Raw genomic sequence first — 24,696 nt, forward strand, 5'->3', positions numbered from 1 at the left:
CTAACTGGTCTGTAATTACTCGTGTCACCCTTCGATCCCCCTTTGTGAATTGGGGATACATTTGCACATCTCCAGTCCATGGGAACCTCCCCTGAGTCCAAGGATGCTCTCTTAATTATGGCTAAGGGTTTGCTTAGTTGCTTTGCCACCTCCTTTAATATAACTGGATAGATCCCATCCATTAAGTAATTATGTTTTGTAGAATTGAAAAAATTTTCTTGTTATATTTATGTATAAATCACAAATGAAGTGGGTAAAATATCTGTTAGTTATTTATTTTTTATTTGGTCGGCTGTATAAGCTTGTCTTCTTGCATAATTTGGCACTGATACTATATTAATATACTACTAATGTATTAATAATATCTTCATTTTTTCCTCTTATTAGGTGTGGTCAATACTATTTTATCATGGAAGTTCTGGGTTCCACTGAGTAGACTTACATATACTGCCTACCTTGTCCATCCTATAATAATCATTGCGTATTTACAGTCTTTGAAGGCCATTTTGATGTATTCTCATATTACAATGGCAAGTGAATTTACTTTTGATTACCTTATTAACTAGAAAATAAGGAAATAAATATATACCTTAATAATTTATATCTCTCAATATCTAAGATATACAGTATTATATAGTTTAATAATAAGTAAATTATAATTGAAAATCTGAAACTACCATAGTAATCCTCAAAAAGGCCTCTGAGGTTGGGAGAATAGTTCATATCACAAATTTAAATAAATACACCAACCGTTTTGATTAAAATAGTTTAATACTGTAAAAATATAAAATATAAATATAATAAAATCTACCAAGCGATACAGTGGATACTGTAAAATAATATTTACAAAACTGATTTACTATAAAATAAAATAAAATTTATTACGAAAATGTTAAAATACAATAAAATACGAAAATTAAAAGCGATAAAACAATGATTGTAGCTTTCGGGGGCATCCGCCTTCTTTCTCAACAACAATGATACTTGGGCAACACATCCTTTAGTATCAGGTTCACGGCACCCGTGGCTGACCAGGCGCATGTTCAGTATTACTTGCACATGCACCAGAACCGGAAGTGGCTCAAGAATGTGGAAACGTGAAGCGCTCATCTCTTGCAAGGACTACAGCTTCCAAGATGGGGTTGGGCCGAACACCCCTATCCCTATTCATGCTACTATTTTCGGATGAGCCAATCCACAAACTCTCCAACCACTTATGGTCCCAGAACTTGTGCGCCCAGTCAAGGATGACAGCATTCTCGGGGGAGACTTGATGCTGTTTTTCCCAATAATGCTCAGCAATCGCGGACTTATTGAACTCTGCGGTCTGTATGGCTCTCATGTGTTCCCCCAGACGGTTTTTTAGTCACCGTCCTGTCTCCCCCACAATCCGGGCATCTGATCTCATATATAACCCCACTACTAGAGTCCCTAGCACTGGGGTCTTTGACCTGTGACACTACCGTGTGCAACCTCCAGCCCAGAAATTGCACACAGCATGCCTGAAAGTCACGAAGCATCCTTGCAATACTATCTGATAAGACCGGATAGTAGGGAATATAAACTGTGGTGACTGGAACGGATGGCGTTGTTTCATGATTAGATTGCACGTCTCTACTATATTTATCAATGACTCTCTGGGGGTAACTGCATTTTATAAGGTCCATCCTGACTTGCTCAGTTTCTTTCTCTCTCTCCTCAGAGGTACTACAATGTGTCCTAACCCTACCCAAAAGTGCCCTGGCAACATTATTTTTATGTTGCGCAGTCTGCGCTGACCTGTAATGGGTGTACTGGCTCCTACACATTGGTTTCCTAGAGATTGTAGTTCAAAGCCTTGAGCCTTCTCTGTACACCATTACAGGTAAACAGCGGATGGCGATATTGCGCGATCTTCGATTTAGGCAAGTATTACAACATGGACTTTTCAGGCTTGAAGAGTAGCACAGATGAAGGTAAGTAAATTAAGTCGGGCAGGAATAGTTTTTGTGATTGTATTTGCCTATTTTTGCTCTTTTGAGAGTGTTTTTGTTCAGCATGATCGCTACAGCTTCAGCGGTAGCGAGCCCACTGGCATAGCCACTGATTTGAGTGCATCTCAAAAGTCCAAAAATTTGAATATATATTATACTTCAAACTGCTTGTGATAAGGTTATTTTGTATGGAAAATATAATACTACTGACAGAATTAACTTATACTTAGTTTATAAGATAGTTTTCTTTGTCTACAGGCATTTCCGGCCAAAACTGGAGAATCGTGATTTATGATTTCTAGTGGGTCTACACTGGAAATAAGTACCTCCAAATCAAATAATGACTTAAAAGACTCCTCTGAAAATGAAGCTAGAGTGCTCAAGGAGAAAGCCCCTGTTAATGAAGAAAATGGTAATGAACTGGATAGCTGGCCTCCTCAGTATTAAGAAGGGCAGAAAAGGAAAAAATCAAGAAACTATAGAAATTCCAGAGATGCAACAAAAGACAGAAGAAGAACTAAAACTAGACTACCTAACAAATTTGACTGACCCTATCAAACAGATTTTTTCCCCCTGATATTGTTACTTTAGTAGTAATGTTTGTAGAATAAGAACAACAGATGGGCTGAGAGGTGGCAAATGAAGTTTAACCCGACAAATGTAAAGTACTACATATGGGAAACAGAAACCACAGAGCAACGTATCAACTCTGTGGTACTACACTGACAGTGGTAGAGAATGAAAAGGACATGGGGGTAATTGTGCAGGCAGATATGAAGTTCTCTGAGCAGTGCAGACGGGCTGCAGGAGTAGTTCATGGTGTCTTGTCAATGATATACGGGAATTTTTCTAGCAGGGATAAGGAGGTGATTATTCCCTTGTATAAGGCAATGGTCAGGCCACACCTTGAGTACTGTATACAGGTCTGGAGGCCTCATTGCAATAAGGACGTAGAGCTGCTGGAACGAGTTCAGAGAAGGGCAACAAGATTGGGGAATGGAACAAAGGGTTGCTCTTACGAAGAAAGGCTTAAGTTTTGCAAATTATACTGTCTGGAGACTAGGCACCGGCGAGGTGATCTGATAGAGGTGTATAAAGCCTTAAATAGTTTGAGCATGCTCAATGCCGATGGGATTCTTCCTCTTGCTCAGAATAATACCTGAGAGGGCATAAATTCAGATTGAGGAAAGACAGATGTAGGATAGATGTGCGGAAATTTGCCTTTAGCCAGCAGGTAGTTGGTTGGTGGAACAGGCTTCCATCCCTTGTTGTGGAAGTTGATAGCCTAAATAAATTTAAGGCTCAGCTGGACAGGTATTTCGAATGAACGGTGAGGTGAAGTGGAAGTGTTTTTTTTTGGCTGATGCTGCATAAGCTTGCTTTCTTGCATCATATGCCTCTACTAATGATAGATCTCGAAGATGTTATGGACAGTGCTGTAGTCGTAAAATTAGCAGAAGGTATACTCTGTGAGTGAATGCAATTATTATTGATTATTCACATAATTATTGGCACCCAAAATGGCTCAAGAGCTTACGAATTCATTTCTGGAACATAACACCATTAATAAAATAGGGAGAAGGGGTCTCAATTCATCCTGTATTTGAGGCTGTGATCTATTGATAGGATGGACAGTTTCACCTAGCACACTCCTAGTTTTCATGAACGTGTGGAGGATAATGAACGGAATTTTAGTGACAAAGAGTGTAAAAGCTTCAGTGTTGTTTTATCATTTTGTAATCACTCTGTAATATTTATATTTTTGCCACTTCTAACTTCATAGTTTTATTACTTTTCCTTTTATCAGAGTATTTTATTTTATAATAAATATATAGTTTTTTTACATTTATAGTTTATATATAGTTAATTTATAGTTTATGTATCTATTTTTTACTTTGTTGTACTTTATTTTATTAAAGATGTTTCATATATATAGGTTGGTATAGTTATTGCAGTTATTATGAGTGTTTACAGACAAAAGTGTACAGTGAGGAATGATTGTGTGATTGAGACAGTAGTATGAAATAACAAAATATTGTTTATTTCAAAATCTTTTGAGCCTAAAGGCAGATAAAGGCTCCTGAGATTGTGGCAGAAATTTTTTATTTAAATATACATATTTCCTTTATTACTAAATTGTAAATATTTTTCTAAATTTATCCTCTGCTTTGTAAATACACTCCTCTCCCTTGTATGCCGTACAAGGGGCAATTGTAACTTGCAATCAACTGAAATAATAATAATATACCCAGTAATTTTAAAGGTGGTGAAAGTGAATGCTTGAAGCATTAAAGTTAACTATGAGGGCACCATTTGACCCTGGAGAGATTTCTCCGGATTGTAGGAGTGCCCATGTATCACCAGTATGTAGCAGAGCTGAACTAGCAATATTCAGGAGCTGCCCTGTACAAGATACAATACATGTCAAAAACTACATGTATCACCAATACATTAAGATAGTACTAAGAGTGAAGAGGGTAACTGCAGACTAACCAGTCTGACTTAAATGCTGAGGAAAATCATTAAGAAAATGATAGTGGCAATAGAGAGACATTTAGATAGAAATGGAATTCTGAAGACTATGCAACGTAGTTTTCTTAAAAATAAGCTGGAATATGTTGTTGGGAACAAGGATAAGATTCTAAGGTAGATTGCTGGGTGGCTGCAGGAAGGAAGCAGAGGGTTTTCATCAACGGTTACTCTTCAGATTGGTTTAATGTCAGAAACTGCATCCCAAGGATCACTGTGGTGGCATGATGATGTCAAAATTTGCAAATGACAAGAAGATTGGGAGAATTGCAATGCTCTGCCACTATCTGCAAAAGAGCCCCCCCCCCCCCTATGAGAAAAGATTTTGAATGTGTGGGCTACAGAGCTTAGAAACCAAGCACCTTAGAGGGCGATCTGACTAAAGTCTGTACGGCTCTGAAAGGGGAAAATAAAATGAATGAAGATGAAATTTTCATGGTTATAGATGATTCCAAAACTAGGGACCATAAATTAAAATTACAAGGAAAGGGATTTAGACTGTATTGTAGGAAATTTACTTTTAGCCGGCAAATCGTTAATTACTGGAATAAGTTACATCCATAGGTAGTTGAAGCTGACTACTTGAGGAGAAGTTCATTCATTCATTAAGGGGTAAACACATTCTAACTTCATAGTTTTATTACTTTTCCTGTTATCAGAGTATTTTATTTTATATTAAATATATTAGCATTAGCATTAGCATTAGTAGAGGCATTTGATGCAAGAAAGCAAGCTTATGCAGCATCAGCCAAAAAAAAAAAAAAAAAAAAAAACCCACTTCCACTTCACCCCTCTGTTTGTTCAAAATACCTGTCCAGCTGAGCCTTAAACTTATTTAGGCTATCAACCTCCACCACAAGGGATGGCAGTCTGTTCCACCAACCAACCACCCGCTGGCTAAAGGCAAATTTCCGCACGTCTATCCTACATCTGTCTTTCCTCAATTTGAATTTATGCCCTCTCAGGTGATTTTTCTGAGCTAGAGGAAGAATCCCATCAGCATTGAGCATGCTTAAACCATTCAAGGCTTTATACACCTCTATCAGATCACCTCGCTGGTACCTAGTCTCCAGACACTGTAATTTGCAAAACTCTTAAGCTCTTTCTTCGTAAGAGCACCCCTTTGTTCCATTCACTAATCTTGTTGCCCCTCTCTGTACTCGTTCCAGCAGCTCTACATCCTTCTTGAAATGAGGCCTCCAGACCTGTATACAGTACTCTAGGTGTGGCCTGACCATTGCCTTATACAATGGAATAATCACCTCCTTATCCCTGCTGGAAAAATTCCTGTATATCATTGACAATACTCCATGAGCTACTCTTGCAGCCCGTCTGCACTGCTCAGAGAACTTCATATCTGCCTGCAAAATCACTCCCAAGTCCCTTTCATTCTCTACCACTGTCAGTGTAGTACCACAGAGTTGATACGTTGCTCTGGGGTTGCTGTTTCCCATGTGTAGTACTTTACATTTGTCAATGTTAAACTTCATTTGCCACCTCTCAGCCCATCTGCTCAACCTTTCCAGATCCTGTTGCAGCAGTATAGTGTCAATAGTGTCCTTGACAACCCTGCCAACCTTTGTATCATCTGCAAACTTGGACATTAAGCTTGATATACCATCATCAATATCATTTATAAATACAGAAAACAATAATGGACCCAACACTGAGCCCTGAGGGACTCCACTAATAACATTAGTCCACGATGAGCAGTGTCCATTGATTACCACTCTCTGTCTTCTCCCCCTCAACCACCCCTTTATCCATAGCAGCAATTTTCCTCCAATGTCACAATGCTCCAATTTGTGTAGCAGTCGTCCATGTGCAACAGTATCAAAAGCCTTTCTAAGATCCAAGTATATAATATCAAAGTTATTCCCTGCATCCAGTTCTTTTGTGACTGCATCATAGTATCCAATCAAGTTGTTCAGGCAAGACTTCCCCTTAACAAAACCATGCTGTGTCTGAGCTATAACTGAAGTCTTGTCTAAATGATCCTGCAGTGCTTCTTTAACCAGTGCCTCCATTAATTTTCCTGGAACAGAAGTTAAGCTCACAGGTCTATAATTACTTGTGTCAGCCTTTGATCCTCCTTTGTGAATTGGGGTCACATTTGCACATTTCCAGTCTATGGGTACCTCCCCTGAGTCCAAGGAAGCTCTCATAATTATGGCTAAGGGTTTGCTTACTTCCTTTGCTGCCTCCTTTAATATAACTGGATAGATCCCATCCACCCCGGGTGCCTTTCTTGTGTTTATCTTCAACAGTTTCTCCTCCACTTTACTCCCAGTTATTTCATGATTCTGTAGCTTACTGCTAGAGTTGAATACACCTCTGGCATTCCCCTTGCTGAATAACTCCTCATGTGTGAATGTCGATGCAAAATATTCATTTAGTTTGTTAGCTACCTGAGCAGGATCATCAACAGTTGACCCATCAATATCAAGTGGACCAATCTGATTCATCCCCTTCCTTCTAGAGTTTACATAAGTAAAGAACTCTTTGCTGTTTTTCTTTGCATCCCTTGCCAAGGATTTCTCGTAATCTGCCTTCGCCTGCCTAACCTCCTTTGTAACTTGGTTGCATATCAACTTGTATCTATCATAGGCTTCTGTGTCATGTGTTAATTTGTAAGTATCCCATGCATTTTTCTTCTCTGCCATATGCCTCATTAGTTCATCTGACATCCATTTTGGCCTAAACCTTGAACAATATTTCTTAGTTGGTATGTAAAGCCTAGTAGCTTCCAAGATAAGTTCTTTGAATGCTTCCCATTTTGAATTTGCTGTTGGTAACATCATCAGTTGGTCACACTGTATAGAATTTAAATACTGTCTCAGTCCATCGTAGTCGCCTTTGCGGAAGCAATAACCCTACCCTTTACCCCTTATGGTAGTTACCTCTTTCAGTAAATCCCACTTCAGCACACTGTGATCACTGCCACCTAGTGGTTCATTTATCTGCAGATTCTTAATGCATGAAGAATCACTGCTGATAATCAAATCAAGAGTATTACTCCCTCTAGTTGCCTCCCGAACATGCTGATGTAGAAAACAATCATCCAATAAATCCACAAAAGCCCTGCTAGTATGTGAGTAACCAGCCCCCAAATTCCAGTCAATATCTGGGAAATTAAAATCTCCCATTATAAGACTCTCTGATTTACTGGCCCACTCTATTTCCCTGTACAGTTCCTTATTATACTCATCAGAGTCATTAGGCCTATAGCACACTCCTACTCTCAATTTTGATCTCCCAATGCTTATGTCACACCAAACTGACTCAACACTGCACTGTCCAGCGATGTCGACTGGCTTCACTTCCTTGGTTTTTATGTGTTTCTTAACTAATAGCATAACCCCTCCCCCATTCCTATCCTGTCTATCCTTTCTGTAGACGTTGTACTCCCCAAATTGCAGTTCTGCATCCCTTATATCTGTGTGACACCACGTCTCTGATATCCCAACAATATCTGCCTTTGATGTTTTGAGCAATACCTCAAATTCATCAAATTTATTTACTAAACTCCTAGCATTGGTGTACTCGCAAGTATACCTGCACCTGTTTCTATTCTTAGCTACCCTAACACAACCCATGTGTTTACTTGTACCGCAATGGCTCCCAGCAGTCTCTGAAATACCATGCATCTTGTTTTTCAGGCTTCTGCTCATTCTAATAGAAGCAGTGCAAGAATCTCTTTCACCTCTGCCAGTGGCTACTGTCAATCTATTGGTCTTTGTCTCCCCCCAAGCTAGCAGTTTTCCGACCCACCTAACACTGCCTCGATAGCATCAGCAAATATTCTTGCACCCTTTCTATTTAAGTGTATCCCATCCCTGTAGAAGCAATCTCTCCTGTTAACAAGTACAGTCCAGGCTGAAAAAAATTCTACCCCTTGATCCTTGCACAATCTTTCCAGGGCCGAATTGTTCGACAAGGCTCTCATCATATACTCCCTCCTATCGTGTCTGGGCAGAATTGCAGACACTTTCAAATTCAACCCTAATTCTCGGCTTTTGTTCAACAGTGACCTGTACTTGTTAAGTAATTCTGCCGGTCTCCTACTCTTAATATTATTAGTGCCAACGTGTACAACTATATCACCTTTTGTGCCCTTAAAAGATGATATTTGCTCTACAACGTCATCAACCTTTGCCCCTGGCAGACATACCCTGGTCCTGTTCCACCTATCTTTTTTACAAAGCATGTTCCCCGTTTTCCTGACAATAGAGTCACCAACAACTACTAGTTCCTTCGGGACCAGCGCATTCTGCCTTGGGGGTTGTCTCTGTGTCACGCGATGCCCAAGTGCAAGCTCTGGCGTTGATGTGGGCAGCTGAGAGCTTGATGGGCCCCTCAATTTAGTTTCTTCGAGGGCATCCACCCTGTCCTTCAAGCTCTCATATAGGCCCACAAGAACGCCGAGTTGTTGCCTGATATCGATACACTCCTTGCATCGCGCACACACAAAGACATCCCCCTTGGCAGTATCATGTCCCGTACCCGATTGCTCTGCAAACATCAAGCAAACAGTGCATTTTATAAGGCTGTGAGTCAGAGGACAACTGCCCCCCTCAGTTCTGCTCTGAGCCACAGCGCTTCCATTAGCTTGAGCCTTTTGCTTTGCTGCTCTGGTCTGAGTCAGATTCTATTAATTTATTAATTAATTATAATTAATTATGTTATGTTATTAATTATGTTAAATATAATTAATTATATTATGTTTGTAATCTAAGTCGTTATATGTATTTATTTAAACGTACAATTTAACTGCTAACGAAGTTCAACTAACGCTATCTAGTACGGCATACAACTATCGTATCACAATGGCGGGAAAATTACGAACGGTAGCGGAGTTGAAACACGTGGAAACCTTTACCGATACTTTTATGCAATTACAAGGCCGAGTAAAGAATAAATACACCAAGTTAATCAGAAATATAGTTTCATCCTATTTTGTATTTTAATTTATAAACATCAAATTTCAATACATACTTATATTACTATTGATTACATTTCAATACCAGACATTGTGAATGGAAATTTCTGGTTTATCCAATATGGGGGTTTTGCTGGCGTGTTTATTTCTTTAACGTATCAATACAAAAATAAATTCATAAATTACATGGAGTGAAGTCAGCTCTCAGCTGGTCACTCATTTAATCCATCTGTTTAATAATAATTTATCCAATTATGAACTGCAATCAACATGCAGAGGAAATCACTTGCATTAAAATTATTTCTGGTTATTAAGGAGCACATTGTAATTCCTCCAAAAATTTGTGGATGGGCTGGAGTTATAATTCATACTTTTGTTACGATGTTTCAGTAATAATGTACCTGATTAACTCACAATATCATGCTCCTGAAAACCAGACGGTTCCAAATGATATGAAATTAAAGCTTGGTTTGTATTTAAGAGCAAATCCTAACTTTGTCGTTAGATATCAAGAAAACGTGGGGTCTGAGTGTATGTTTGATTTTAAATTACGCTGCCTGTAGTACCAAAATCTCTCATTAGTATTACTTTATTTTACAGGTGATGTACTTTTTAGGTTTCCTGGTGGTGTCATATGGGATGGCACTTTTTACTTCACTGATTGCAGAAGCACCCATGATGGCAATTGAAAAACTAGTGCTGAAACGTTCTAAATCTACATGATCTAAACGTCAATTAGAACCCTTTTCCTAATCATAGATGAATCTGTATGATTTTTCATATGTACATCCCTGTGTAAATAGTTAGATATTTTTTCATACCAATGGAAGCAGTTGTAATTTTTCTTTATAAGTGTTTACATTAAGTAATTATGTTTTGTAGAATTGAAAAATTTTCTTGTTATATTTATGTATAAATCACAAACTGTGTGTTTGTATAATAAATGAATTTTTTCAACACACCTTTAATCTACACCTGCCTATTTATTTCCCTTCACAATCTCAATTTCCCTGACGTCAGCCACAAGATTAAGAGTAGGAGACCGGCAGAATTACTTAACAAGTACAGGTCACTGTTGAAAAAAAGCCGTGAATTAGGGTTGAATTTGAAAGTGTCTGCAATTCTGCCGGGACACGATAGGAGGGAGTATATGATGAGAGCCATGTCGATCAATTCGGCCATGGAAATATTGTGCAAGGCTCAAGGGGTAGAATTTTTTTCAGCCTGGTCTGTACTTGTTAATAGGAGAGACTGCTTCTACAGGGATGGGGTACACTTAAATAGAAAGGGTGCAAGAATATTTGCTGATGCTATCGAGGCAGTGTTAGGTGGGTCGGAAAACTGCTATTTTGGGGGGATACAAGGACTAATAGATTAACAGTAGCCACTGGCAGAGGTGAAAGTGATTCTTGCACTACTTCTATTGAAATCAGCAGCAGTCTGGAAAACAAGATGCAATATATTTCAGAGACTGCTGGGAGTCATCGCGGAACAAGTAAACACATGGGTTGTGTTAGGATAACTAAGAATAAGAACAGGTGCATGTATACTTGCATGTACACCAATGCTAGGAGTTTGGTAAATAAATTTGATGAATTTGAGGTATTGCTCAAAGCATCAAAGGCGGATATTGTTGGGATATCAGAGACGTGGTGTCACACAGATATAAGGAATCAGAACTGGAATTTGGGGAGTACAATGTCTACAGAAAGGATAGACAGGATAGGAAGGGAGGAGGGATTAGGCTATTAGTTAAGAAACACATAAAATCCAAGGAAGTGAAGCCAGTCGACATCACTGGACAGTGCAGTGCAGTGTCGAGTTAGTTTGGTGTGACATAAGCATTGGGAGATCAAAATCGAGAGTAGGAGTGCACTATAGGCCTAATGACTCTGATGAGTATAATAAGAAACTGTACAGAGAAATACATTTGGAGTAAGAGTGGGCCAGTAAATCAGAGAGTCTAATAATGGGGGAATTTAATTTCCCAGATATTGACTGGAATTTGTGGGTTGGTCACTCACACACTAGCAAGGCTTTTGTGGATTTATTGGATGATTGTTTTCTATATCAGCATGTTCGGGAAGCAACTAGAGGGAGTAATACTCTTGATTTGATCATGAGTAGTGATTCTTCATGCATTAAGAATCTGCAGATAGAGGAACCACTAGGTGGCAGTGATCACAGTGTGCTGAAGTGGGATTTACTCAAAGAGGTAACAACCATCAGGGGTAAATGGAAGGGTTTCTGCTTTTGTAAAGGTAACTACGATGGTCTGAGACAGTATTTAAATTCTATACAGTGGGACCAACTAATGATCTTACCAATAGCAAATTCAAAATAGGAAGTATTCAAAGAATTTATCTTGGAAGCTACTGGGCTTTACATACCAACTAAGAAATACTGTTCAAGATTTAGGCCTAAATGGATGTCAGATGAACTAATGAGACATGTGGCAGAGAAGAAAAATGCATGGGATACATATAAATTTACACATGACACAGAAGCCTATGATAGATATAAGTTGATCTGTAACCAAGTTACAAAGGAGGTTAGGCAGGCGAAGGCAGATTACGAGAAATCTGTGGCAAGGGATGCAAAGAAAAACAGCAAAGAGTTCTTTACTTATGTAAACTCTAGAAGTAACGGGATGAATCAGATTGGTCCACTTGATATCGATGGTTCAACTGTTGATGATCCTGCCCAGGTAGCTAACAAACTAAATGAATATTTCTCATCAACATTCACACATGAGGAGTTATTCAGTGAGGGGAATACCAGAGGTGTATTCAACTCTGGCAGTAAGCTAGATAATCTTGTAATAACTGAGAGTAAAGTGGAGGAGAAATTGTTGAAGATAAACACAAGAAAGGCACCTGGGGTGGATGGGATCTATCCAGTTATATTAAAGAAGGCAGCACAGTTAGTAAGCAAACCATTAGCCATAATGATGAGAGCTTTCTTGGACTCAGGGGACGTTCCCATAGACTGGAGATGTGCAAATTTGACCCCAATTCACAAAGTAGGATCAAAGGCTGACACAAGTAATTATAGACCTGTGAGTTTAACTTATGTTCCAGGAAAATTAATGGAGGCCCTGGTTAAAGAAGCACTGCAAGATCATCTAGACAAGACTTCAGTTATAGCTCGGACACAGCATGGTTTTGTTAGGGAGAAGTCTGGCCTGACCAATTTGATTGGATACTATCATGCAGTCACAAAAGAACTGGATGCAGGGAATAACTTTGATATTATATACTTGGATCTTAGAAAGGCTTTTGATACTGTTGCGCATGGAAGACTACTGCAAAAATTGGAGCAGTGTGGCATTGGAGGCAAATTGCTGCTATGGATAAAGGGGTGGTTGAGGGGGAGAAGACAGAGAGTGGTAATCAATGGATACTGCTCATCTTGGACTAATGTTATTAGTGAAGTCCCTCAGGGTTCAGTGTTGGGTCCATTATTGTTTTCTGTATTTATAAATAATATTGATGATGGTATATCAAGCGTAATGTCCAAGTTTGCAGACGATATAATGTTTGGCAGGGTTGTTAAGGACACTACTGATGATATGCTGCTGCAACAGGATCTGGAAAGGTTGAGCAGATGGGCTGAGAGGTGGCAAATGAAGTTTAACATTGACAAATGTAAAGTACTACATATGGGAAACAGCAACCCCAGAGCAATGTATGAACTCTGTGGTACTACACTGACAGTGGTAGAGAATGAAAAGGACCTGGGGGTAATTGTGCAGGAAGATATGAAGTTCTCTGAGCAGTGGAGATGGGCTGCAAGAGTAGCTCATGGTGTCTTATCAATGATATAGAGGAATTTTTCTAGCTGGGATAAGGAGGTGATTATTCCCTTGTATAAGGCAATGGTCAGGCCACACCTTGAGTACTGTATACAGGTCCGGAGGCCTCATTTCAAGAAGGATGTAGATCTGCTGGAACGAGTACAGAATGGCAACAAGGTTAGTGAATTGAACAAAGGGTTGCTCTTACAAGGAAAGGCTTAAGTTTTGCAAATTACAGTGTCTGGAGACTAGGCACCGGCGAGGTGATCTGACAGAGGTGTACAAAGCCTTGAAGGTGAGCTATGATTAGTCACTAAGTCGACCCTGGAAAACATTCCACAGGTTCCTCAACGGATTAAATCATGACTCACCCGTAAATCGCCATCGGCTATTTCCGTGTGAGTCACGATACCTTGTGACATGTTTAAGGCAGATCTGGTAACTACCATTATAAAATTAGCTAAATATCAATGAAAATTAACTTTAAAAAATTATATCTATAATATTATTAAAATCAAACTGTTACAGGAAAACCTATATCAAAATAATCGAACTTCGCTGGACACATAGGCGAGACCGTTGTGGAAGTAGTTGGTAATAAAAGTAGCTAATAAAGGTGCCGGTACACCGTATCTTTGCGTACTGTCTCAAAAAAAGCAGTACTAATGATATATATTTTTTTTTCTCTTGTTAGTTGTTGGCACATCAGCTTCTATGGCCATAAGGCAACTCCCAAAGTTTTTGCATTTTACTGTGATCCAAGCCTGAGGCAAGATTCGAACCCGCGGCCTTCGTGTTGCCAGGCAGGCACTTTACCCACCAGACTAGCCCGGTCGGCTGATGCTATTTGTGTGAGTGTTGTCTTGTAGTGTAGTGTATGCATTACTCAAACAAATGGGCTTCCTGTAAACTTTGATCTTTACTCTAGGGTCATTTTTCAAATCAAGGAATGGGAGGGTACCCTCTACTTCCAAGGTAAAAGAAATCAAAGGGGGGAAATCCCTTGCTTTTTTACTGTATTTTGTGCAGAATTTCACTTTTATTTCATATGCTTATAACATTTTAATATTTACCTTTCTGTTGCTTCCCACTTTTTTTCCTTTCTTATTTTTTCTTACTATATTTTATTATCTCTTTTAGCCTGGCATCTTATATAATTAGCATGGCACCTACAGACGCACACAGTAGATTTTTTTATATGAATTACAAAGTCAGTCAATATTTATTTGAATTTAATTTTATTTAAACTTTGAATTTAATCTCATTACCAAGTTCTTAATCGACTACACACATACAATAGGTTAAAAAACACTGTATTTATACTATCAAAACTCCATATTACTAAGACCACATATGTCAAACTTTTGGTTATTTTGTTCTTACGAAAAGCAAAATAGCCAACAAATGCAAATATATATTTTTTAGACTTTTTAATTCATATATATATCCCTAAAATGTGTTTGTTTGAAATCTAACTTGAAATGTATTTAATTGAAATCTATCTTAAATTCTATTCAATCGAAATCTAACATTAACTGATAATTTTAATAATTCTGATAATTCTACCCTAAAAGAAAGTACCAAAATTTATGGTAGTTGGAACTTGGAGAGAACTGTGATTTTCAAGGGGCATAAATATCTCACGGATGGATGGAGAATCTGGACTGACATCTTATGGCTGCGTATCCAAGGGCTTTGACTACTTCTAGAGTAAAATGTCAATAGTCAATAAAATAATGGATGAAGACTGGGAAATCACAATTTACCAAGTTGCAGGATGTTCAATCCACAGTGCTTTTTTCTGGGACGGTATGCAACCTTTTTTTTTTTCTTAGTTGTTGGCGCATCGGTTTCTGTGGCCATAATGCACCTCCCAAAGGTTTTGCATTTTCTACTATGATCCCAGCCCGAAGCGCGATTTGAACACGTGAACTTTGGGTTGCCAGGCAGGCACTTTACACACCCGGCTAGGCTGGTCGGCGTTCCGGTACCTTTATTAGCAGTGACGGGTGACATTTGAATGCAATTCACTTCGAAATTTGTAATATTTCGTAAATGTTTTTCACATGTTTACTACTATTTAAATAAGCTTAAAATGATTTGACTAAATTTGCATTTTTTACTGTCTATTGTTAAGATATTTTCTATATAAAACTGTATAACCATTTTTATAATTCCAAATTACTCAATCGGACCTCTGTTTAATTATTTTGAATTCCCGTTGGAAGTTACATTAAAATAGTTTCAGTTGAGCGAAGAAAATTTTCATATAGCGAACGGATTAGGACAGAATTAACTTGCTACGCGCTGTTGGCATTTCTGAGCTTCAGGCAATTAGTGCTTATCTTATTTTCCTTCATGGATTAGGCGATCTGCATGTGCAGATCCGAATAGGCCTGTCCATCTGTTTTTCGATCTTCCTCTGTCTCTTTTCCTTTTGCTCTATATGTATAAGCTAATTTAGGGAATCCGTTATCTCCTTTCTTTCACGTGCTTTCCATCTTTGTCTGTATTCTCTGATTTTTTCATTACTCGAGTAAATCTTTAATTCCTTTTTAATATTAGTGCTACTGCGCGAATTAAGAGAGCTATAGGGATTACCATTATACAAATTAGTGGTACCTGGTAAAACCTATCCGACCACCTGTCCCGCATACAGAGAAGTCGCTCTGGTCAAGAGTGAGCAAGATATAATCCCAATGGGCTCTGGCCCACCTTCTACTGCACTGGTGCCCAACCTTTTCCCGTACAAGGGCCATATTAAAAAAAACAAATCAATGTTAGATTTCTTTAGAGTGTTACATTTTCAATATCTTGTTGCACGTAAAAGTAAAATTGGAAATATTCGAAAATTTTATTAAGTACAATACACAATTACATTTACTGTACAAAACATTTAATTTATAATTGGTTTTTGATAATTAACAAAATTTAAAATGCTGTTTTTGTTCACTTTCCGGGCGGGCCGTACGTTGGACACTGCTGTGAATGAACTGTAAGCACCCCGTTCGAGAATTAGAAAAGCTATTTTCTTTTAGAAGAAGAATAAGAACTCTTTATTGCATACAAAACACCCAAGCCGTACACAATACCCTTCACGGCTACAAGCCAGGGGTTTATAGTAAAGTCTAATACAAGGTTACAAAGGGTAATACAATATTAGAGTAAAGGCTAATACAATGTAATAAACAAGGATGAGATAGGAGAAAAATACAATATTATTAATAATTATACAAGTGTAGGAAAGCAAATGAAAAATTTACATATGAACATATATACACAAAAGCATGTTATCACGATAAATTATTCTCCAGGGAGCAGTCCCTTTACAGTGCTGGAGTCATCTGAGCAGGCGCAGAAAGTTGGAACACTAGTGATGGATCCCAACGACCTGTCCATCACTGTAGTCATGGCAGTGATGGACAGGTCGTTGGGAGCAGGTTCTAATGTCCTGTGACGAGGTCCTGAGAAGGAAGTGGATGGAATAAGTTCTGCCTGTATTTTTTATCCAGTGCGAACTTGTAGAGGTCGCCATCCATGGAGTGTATGAACTACAGCATTTGCACAGGTAAGAATCGATCTGATAACTTTAACCGGTTTGGGGTGGCTTGGAGGACTGGATTGGCCCGAAGGCTTGGGACTGGGATCCTATTATAGCCTCTCGTGTGGGAACCTCCCAGTCAACCGTTTTTATTTTATTTTATTTTATTTTTATTTTATTAATAACAAGATACACAACAGGTAACCATTAACAGTGTATCTGAGATCAGATCAATAAACATAATAACAATAATGTGAAATCCTATAGGACGATAAACATTGATATAGATTCAAACAATAAAAGCATATGTACAAAAGAGGATTGTATTAAGTTAAGTTACCGGTAAAACAAGTAATAATTAATCCGTTAGAGAACAGAAAAATAATATAACAAATAATAATAAACTACAATAATTAGATGTGAGCTAGTCACTTTGCAGTTTAAGTGAAGAGGCAAACTTGTGGATGGAGTTCATCAGTGATTGGGAGTTGTCAAAGAAGTCAATGCGAGAGTCGTTTGCTGATTTGCTGATTCTATTCAGTGGACTGAACTTCATAAAGTCCGTGTTGGCAGAGTCAAGGCGAAACGGTGTATGGTTCCTGACTTGTCTACAAGGAGCATTGAAGTTTATTTTACTCAGGATATCAGATGCTTCGTAAATTCCAGTGATTACTTTGGCTAGAAGGGCGATGTCAGCAGTAACTCTTCTAGTGCACAGAGGCCTCAGATGAAAGTAATCACACAGCGATTCATAATACACTGAGTGATAGAATAGAGGATTGCGGTACGTGAGGTAACGGACAAAGTTTTTTTGGACTGCTTCAATTTTGTTAGTTAAAGTCTTTGTGTGAGGATTCCAGATGGGTGAACTGAATTCAAGGATTGGCAGAACAATAGTTTTATAAAGGATAACCGCATATCTGTAGTTTTTGAACTTGTATGTGTTCCGTTTGATGAATCCCAGTGTTTTGAATGCTTTGCTGGTGATTTTAAGGACATGGGCATCGAATTTAGCACTGCTGGAAAAGAGAATCCCTAAGTCGTTAACTTGGTCACACCTTTCGATGATCACAGAGTTAATACTATACTCCGTATTCATTAGTTGTGGAGATCTGCAAGATGAGAAAGAGATAACTTTGCACTTCGAGGGGTTAGCAGACAAGCCATTCAGAGATAGCCACAGAGAGAATTTATTGAGAGCACATTGAAGTTGTTGAGAATCGGTAGTCTCCTTCACTGCTGAGTAGATCTTAAGATCATCTGCATAGAGAGCAACTTGAACATTGGAGGTGTACATGAAAGAAGGAAGATCATTTACGAAAACAATGAAGAGAAGAGGACCTAAGGGAGAGCCTTGTGGTACTCCGCTTAGTGGTATAAAACAGTCTGAGTTCACTTGATCGATGATAACGCTCAAGGAACGATGCGTAATATAGCTGCGTAGCCATGAGAGCAAAGGGTCACGGATACCATATAGCTTAAGTTTTTCCAGAAGTTGTTCGTGCGGGACTTTATCAAATGCCTTGGATATATCTGTGTAGACCGCATCAACTTGTAGGTGGTTATCAAGAGCTTCAGAGGTGTATTGCCAGAAAGGAAGTAAATTTGTGACTACTGACTTGCCACTGCAGAAACCATGTTGATTCTGATCGATAAAAGGCTTGAAGAATTCGAAGAGATGTTTGTGCACTGCTGTGTCGAAGAGTTTAGCCAGGCTGTTTTGCAAGGTTATGGGTCTGTAATCGCATACGTCATTTTTATCACCTTTTTTGAAAATAGGAACTATATTGACCTGCTTAAAGTGCTTAGGATACTTCCCCAGCCTGAGAGAGAGGTTGAAGATCCGCAGTATGAGGAGTTTCAATGTAGTGACAGTCCTTTTCCAAAATAAGCCTGGAATGTCATCTGGGCCTCTAGTATAGTCATTTCTCGTGCTTTTTAATGCCGAATTTAAATCTTCATCAGTGATAAAGAGATTAATGAGGATATCATCTTTAACAGGTGTGAAGTCAGGAAATGAGGCAGATCTCAATGTATCATTTGTTTGAATTCTAGAAAAGTGTTTGGCAAACTCTTGAGCAATACTGAATTCGTCAGATAAGAGAATTCCATCTGCGTTTCGGAGTTGTAACTTTCTACTGGTTATGTTCTTATGCTTCATGAAATTCCAGAATGGTTTGATATCTCTGTGAGTAAGCAGACTATCCTGAACTGACTCTGTATACATGTTGTAGGAGTTTAATATGAGAGTTTTCACTTCTTTGCGGAGTTGGCTGAATATTTCATAGTATTGACTGTCACATGTTTGCTTATACTTGTTTCTGTAGAATTCTTTGGATTTAATTTTACGTATTAGTTCACTGTTATACCAGTGCGGGTAGGTAGAGCGTGCGGTAAGATGGGATTGAGGAACAATGTCAGATATAACTGAATGGACACAGTTAATCAGGTTGTTGGTGAGCACATCGATGTCATCCATAGCGTCAGCGAGCTGCTTGTCTACGTTTCTTAGAGCTAGGTTGAGCAGAGGCCAGTCAGCCTTTCTGAAATTGAATCGAGGAGTACGGGAGCTGCATTTGAAGTTATGAGAAGTCACTGTGATGTCAAAAGTAATTGGTGAATGATCCGAGTGAAATATGGGGTTGTCGGTGTGAACATCTATATGAGTAGAGGAAAATATTAGGTCGAGGTAGGCATTTTCTCTTGTTGGAAAGTTGCAAATTTGTTCCAGACCATAGCTGTGAAGCATATTAAAGAGAGCCCTAGTCTGCAGTGATGGAGAAGAAGATCCTAAATTGGCCATTTGACAGTTAAAGTCACCCAAAACCATTGCTATGTCGGCAGATTGAATTAGTGGGAAGATTGATTCCAGCGAGCTTTCTAAGTACTGGAGGTCTATATTAGTTATGGGAGGTGGAAAATAAAGCAATACTATTAAAACCTTTAGCTTGCCAAGATGAAGAAGGCAGTATACTGATTCAATATTTGTGAAATTTGATGTAGTTTCACAGAGTATATGGTTAGAATGTATAATAGCTACTCCGCCTCCACGAGATCCTCTGTCCTTTCTATGGATTGTATATTGTCCATCTATAATCTCCTGATCATCAATATCAATGGAGAGCCAGGTTTCAGTGAGCAGGTAAATGTCGTAAATATGTGAGCCTTGGATTGCTCTGAAGTGGTTTAGGTTGCTAATTATACTCCTGCAATTCTGAAGGTAAACACTGAACAGTTGGGATCTGGGGATTCTATGACGAGAGGAGAACGTAGTATGTGTAGATAGCAGGGTATCTGATTGCTATGCCGGTGGAGAGGATATTTTGGACTCCCTTGATGGTCTGTCCGTGAAGCGTTTTACTAGAGCCCCTGATAAAAGGGATCTTAGATTCAGCACTTTTTCTGTTTGTGATGGAAGGCATGTTATTATAAAAGATGAGTAGGCGGGACATCGTGTCTTCAGAGAACGGATATCTACTCCGAAACCATATTCTTCTTTAATTAGGTTGATAAGATCTTCAGATTTAGTGGAGGGTCCAAGTCTAGAAAGAAAAATTCGGTCTTTTGTGGGAATAATTGTGATATTATACTTGTGTTTGAGTAACTGAGATTTTTCTGCAGTAGTTACATTCTGTGTTTGATGAGGTATGGCTGGAAGCTTGGAGAAAGTACCTTGAGATATAGATGCTTTAATATTTTCTGACGGTTTGTTCTGTTTTGATCTTTGGTGTGATATTTGAGACTGGCAATCAGAAACAGGTTTGCTCACTGTGGCGGCAGATCTACAGACAGGTTTGCAGACCTCATTAGATGTGGCAGCAGTTATTTTTGCATATGTTGCCTTAACTGATGTTGAAGAGGATTCCGCTTGGTGACTCTGAGCTTGTGAAATAGAAGTACATACAGAACTGTTCCGCAGAGGAGAGTAGGTGGGAGGAGTGGTTCTATTTACATCAGAAGAATCATCTAACAGAGTCTGTTTGGCAATAAATTGCTCAGTTGAATGACTTGAGTCATGAATGTTGGCAGGCTTGGGCAAATTAATATTTGCAGCAGTAGAAGTATTGAGGCCGGTGGAAGGTGAAGATCTGGTCTCAATACTGAGGGCATCGTCAGTTAATGAAGAATTCGTATTCACTTTGAGCCCATTGGTGTCGAGAGTAGGTTCAGAATTCTTCCTAGCTTCCCTTAAGTGGCAAGACATAACTGATGTGAGATTTTTAATTTGGGCGTTAATGTCAGAAATTTCAGCCTGTTGATTAGTTAATATTGTTTTTATACCACAGATCTCCGTGTATAGCTCGCTGTTTCCTTCATTAAGTGTATTATAATCCAGGAGAATTTCAGAGTTTGCAGTATGAGGTGCGCTGATTAGATGAGTTTGAATGAGGATTTTCTGCATAGTGTTAAAGAGTAGTTCCTGGAATTCAGTTGATTGCAGAATACCAAAGGTTGGATTCAGAGTTTCCGTAGGGAACGAGTTAGCGCTGAGATCTTCTGACAGCACAGATGTATTTGTTTGAGTTGATGCATCTGAGATTTGATGCGACCCCAAAGACAACAAAGAGGATTAGAGGCTTCATCCATGTACGATTCAGAGTCGGTATTTCTAGTTATTGGCATGATATTTGTCTCAAATGTACTAGAGTACGGCATTTCAACTTTGTTAGCGGAAGAGGAGGAAAGTGACTCAGGTTCCGTGCTGTTTGGCGTTGCAACAGTTATAGGGCTTTTCTGAGAATTTCTGAGTCGACATCTATCACAACAGTATGATTTCCGCCGACTTTTATTTAATTTTTTCAGGTCAGAATGGGTACAGTCATTGCATATTAATTGTTTGCACTCAATACATTGGACAATGGGGTCAGAGCTGGTCCCACAGATGGTGCAGACGTTAGAATTTTGACAGGAGGTAGTATTTGTCATATTGAATTCAGTTACTGTAGTTTTACTAGATAATTTAATATCACCACAGTTGTGGTTTAGCAAGCAATAGGCACTGTGACCAGCCGGTCGCCTTAGTTGCCCTGCAGTGAAATCCACAGGGAGCAGGGGTCTAAGTAGGGAGGGAAGAACAGAGCGGCTAGGCAAAACTAATGCCTGGTCAAGGTCAAGTGTCTGTTGGACACATGTATAAGTTGAACAACAAGATAATGGCTGAAAGCGCTTGTATGGAGTAGCGGAATGAACATGCAGAAATTCATTTAATACTTATCTGTTGTCCGTTCAAATAATACAGTACTTGCACCTGTCAATCCAAGGGCTCTATCCTTATGTGATGGCACTAATAGGAACTTAATACTTTAAATAAAAGACACACAAAACCAGAAAAGTTTACGGAGCATATCATACAGACAGCCGGACACAAGCATCCCCCTAGCGGTACATAAGCATCCGGACACAAGCATCCCCCTAGTTTTCGCATAATCAACGAAAATTCGCAACTGGGAAAGAAGCACAAGGCCCGCGTAAAACACCTAGGCGCAAGGCACATTGCAGAGTGGCGGGTGAATTTTAGAAAACTACGAAAAATATCTGGCAGCTGAACGGTGGAAATTCGTAGCAGCATTGGACAAAGCGTGGTACACCTCTCTGATTGCAGAAAAATCTGTGCAATTTATTACCATCCACAGGTAATATGTGTAATTTCCAACATGGGCGGATCAGTCCAAGGAAAGTTTTGGCCGAGGTTTTATGGTTGTGGCTGGTTTTTGTTATAACGGAAAATTTGAGTTGCCCAAATTCGCTAAACACGTGAGCTCTGTAGTTTTGCCTGTAATGTCTTAAAGGGCATCAGTTTGGTATTCCCGTACAACCATTGTGAAATTTAGACAAAAGTTATTATCTATTCAGCGTTCTGTGATACTGGTTATGTTGAGGATTTTTAGAACTGTTTTTTTTAATGCAGTTTAAATGATTGCATGTGTATTGCCACTTGATTTGCATATTTCTTGCAGGGCATTCTGTTAAAACTTAAAACTGGTCAAACAGATAACGTTTATGAATATCACTTCTGATATTAAAATTGCTAAGAAAAATATGTGTAAATTAGTCGATATTTGGCAGTTGAGATGTGGAGTGAAACTGGTGAGGTTGCACGGATGTTTATACCAAGGGTAGAGTTTGCTATTGATAAGAAAATTGGCAAATGGTTTTACTCTTTAATGGAGTTGGATTATTTAATCACTGGACATGGCTCTCTGAATCACAATATATTTTATTTTGGTCTTGTCAATGATCCAACATGACAAGTTGTGCAACTCTTGAGACATGTTCTCTGTGATCGTACTCTGATTTCAGAGTTATTTTGATGCAAGTAATTGATAATTTTGCAAGAGGTAACGAGAGCACATATGTACAAAGTCAAGCATCTTATTTCGCCTTGCAAGAGTATACTGTTAATGTTTTTAAGAGAAGGAAATCCAATTTACCTATGATTTCTGTATCTAGATTGTAAATTGCTATTTTAACTGTTTTTTTTTTTTTTTTTTTTTTGCTGAGACCTACTACTTGTTGTCTCCTTGCAATGATGATTGATTAATTTATTTATTATTATTACTTTATTTTATTATTTTAGATTTATATTTTCTACCATTATTATTTATCACAGTCCCATTTTTTCCAATTTACTTTTTAATTAAGCCCCTAATTATCTTAATTCATAACTGGACTAGGATTTTAACATTCTTTAACCTATTATATAACTACTTTACTTCTTTTTTTCTGCTATCCTTTAAACCCTTTTAGTTCAGGCATTATGTGTACTTCTCATATCCATCTTTACAGACCCTGTGTTAATGTTACAAACTACACATTGATATATTTTTTTAAGATTATTTTATTATATGTATATATACAGGGTGATTCACTACCAGTGCGACAAACTTGCAGAAGGTGTACGAGTACAAAGACGAATCGGAATCACATAGCATTGCAGGGTTCGAAATGCCTTCGTCATGCGGTAGAGGACGTTGAACGGGGATCGCGTGAACAGCGATCCCACTGGAAGTCAGCATTTGCGAACCGGTTCCCGAGGCAGTAGGATGGACGAGTATTCAAATGTTGAACTGGCCAACATGCACCTCGCGTATGGAGCTGCGGACTGTAACGGGCGTGCCGCTCTGCGCTTGTACCAGGAACGTTTCCCGCACAGGCGTGCTCCTCATCATACGATTTTCGCACGTGTGCAGAGAAGGTTACGTGAGACTGGTTGTTTCACGAGAGGTACCATGAATCGAGAGCGAACCACGAGGACGTCAGACAATGTCCTACGTCTTTCAGAAGGCAATCCGAGTATGAGTACTCGAGCGATAGGCCAACGATTGGGTATTTCCCAATCCACTGTATGGAGGATACTGTCAACAAACCAAATGAGTTCATACCATCTGCAACGCGTCCAATCATTGGAGCCTGCGGATTATCCACTCCGGAGGACTTTTGCTACTTGGTTTTCTTCAACAGAAACGGTTCGCAAATGCTGACTTCCAGCAGGATCGTTGTTCACGCGACCTCCCATTCAACGTCCTCTACCGCATGAAGGCATTTCGGACCCCGCAATGCTATGTGATTCCGATTCGTCTTTGTGCCCCCTACACCTCCTGCAAGTTTGTCGCACTGGTAGTGAATCACCCTGTATTTAATGATAATAATAATTATTATTATATATATATATATTTGTTGTTGTTTTTCCTTTATTGCACTGCCTCAGGTGCGCACAGAGAAGTTACTACTCTGTCTCAGGTGGGTGCGGGATTAGTGTTTTCACATACACAGTTAGTTAAATTAAGGCCTGCATCCTCGTGGCTAGGGGCTGGCACCAGGCAGCAGTTGCCCAGGTGTTGACTGCTCCCTGGTGGCTGAACCAACACACACATTTGCTACACAAACATAACACAACATATATTTAGGGCCTTTTACA

The 24,696-nt window shown here is 39.0% G+C and overlaps 1 protein-coding gene across 1 annotated transcript in view; it reads left to right on the forward strand.

Annotated features, from left to right (window-relative positions):
• The window catches only part of LOC150087633 (nose resistant to fluoxetine protein 6-like), a 204,680-nt gene extending 194,516 nt beyond the window's left edge, over positions 1-10,164 (forward strand). The window contains exons 15-16 of the mRNA XM_090369837.1: positions 388-530; positions 10,042-10,164. Coding sequence (XP_090225963.1) covers positions 388-530; positions 10,042-10,164 — 266 coding nt within the window. The remainder of the gene's footprint in view (positions 1-387; positions 531-10,041) is intronic.
• The last annotated feature ends 14,532 nt before the right edge of the window (positions 10,165-24,696 follow it).

This window comes from Mastigoproctus giganteus, chromosome 3 (genome assembly GCF_048544385.1).
Source record: "Mastigoproctus giganteus isolate SK-2022 chromosome 3, ASM4854438v1, whole genome shotgun sequence".
In the NCBI taxonomy this organism is placed as follows: domain Eukaryota; kingdom Metazoa; phylum Arthropoda; class Arachnida; order Uropygi; family Thelyphonidae; genus Mastigoproctus; species Mastigoproctus giganteus.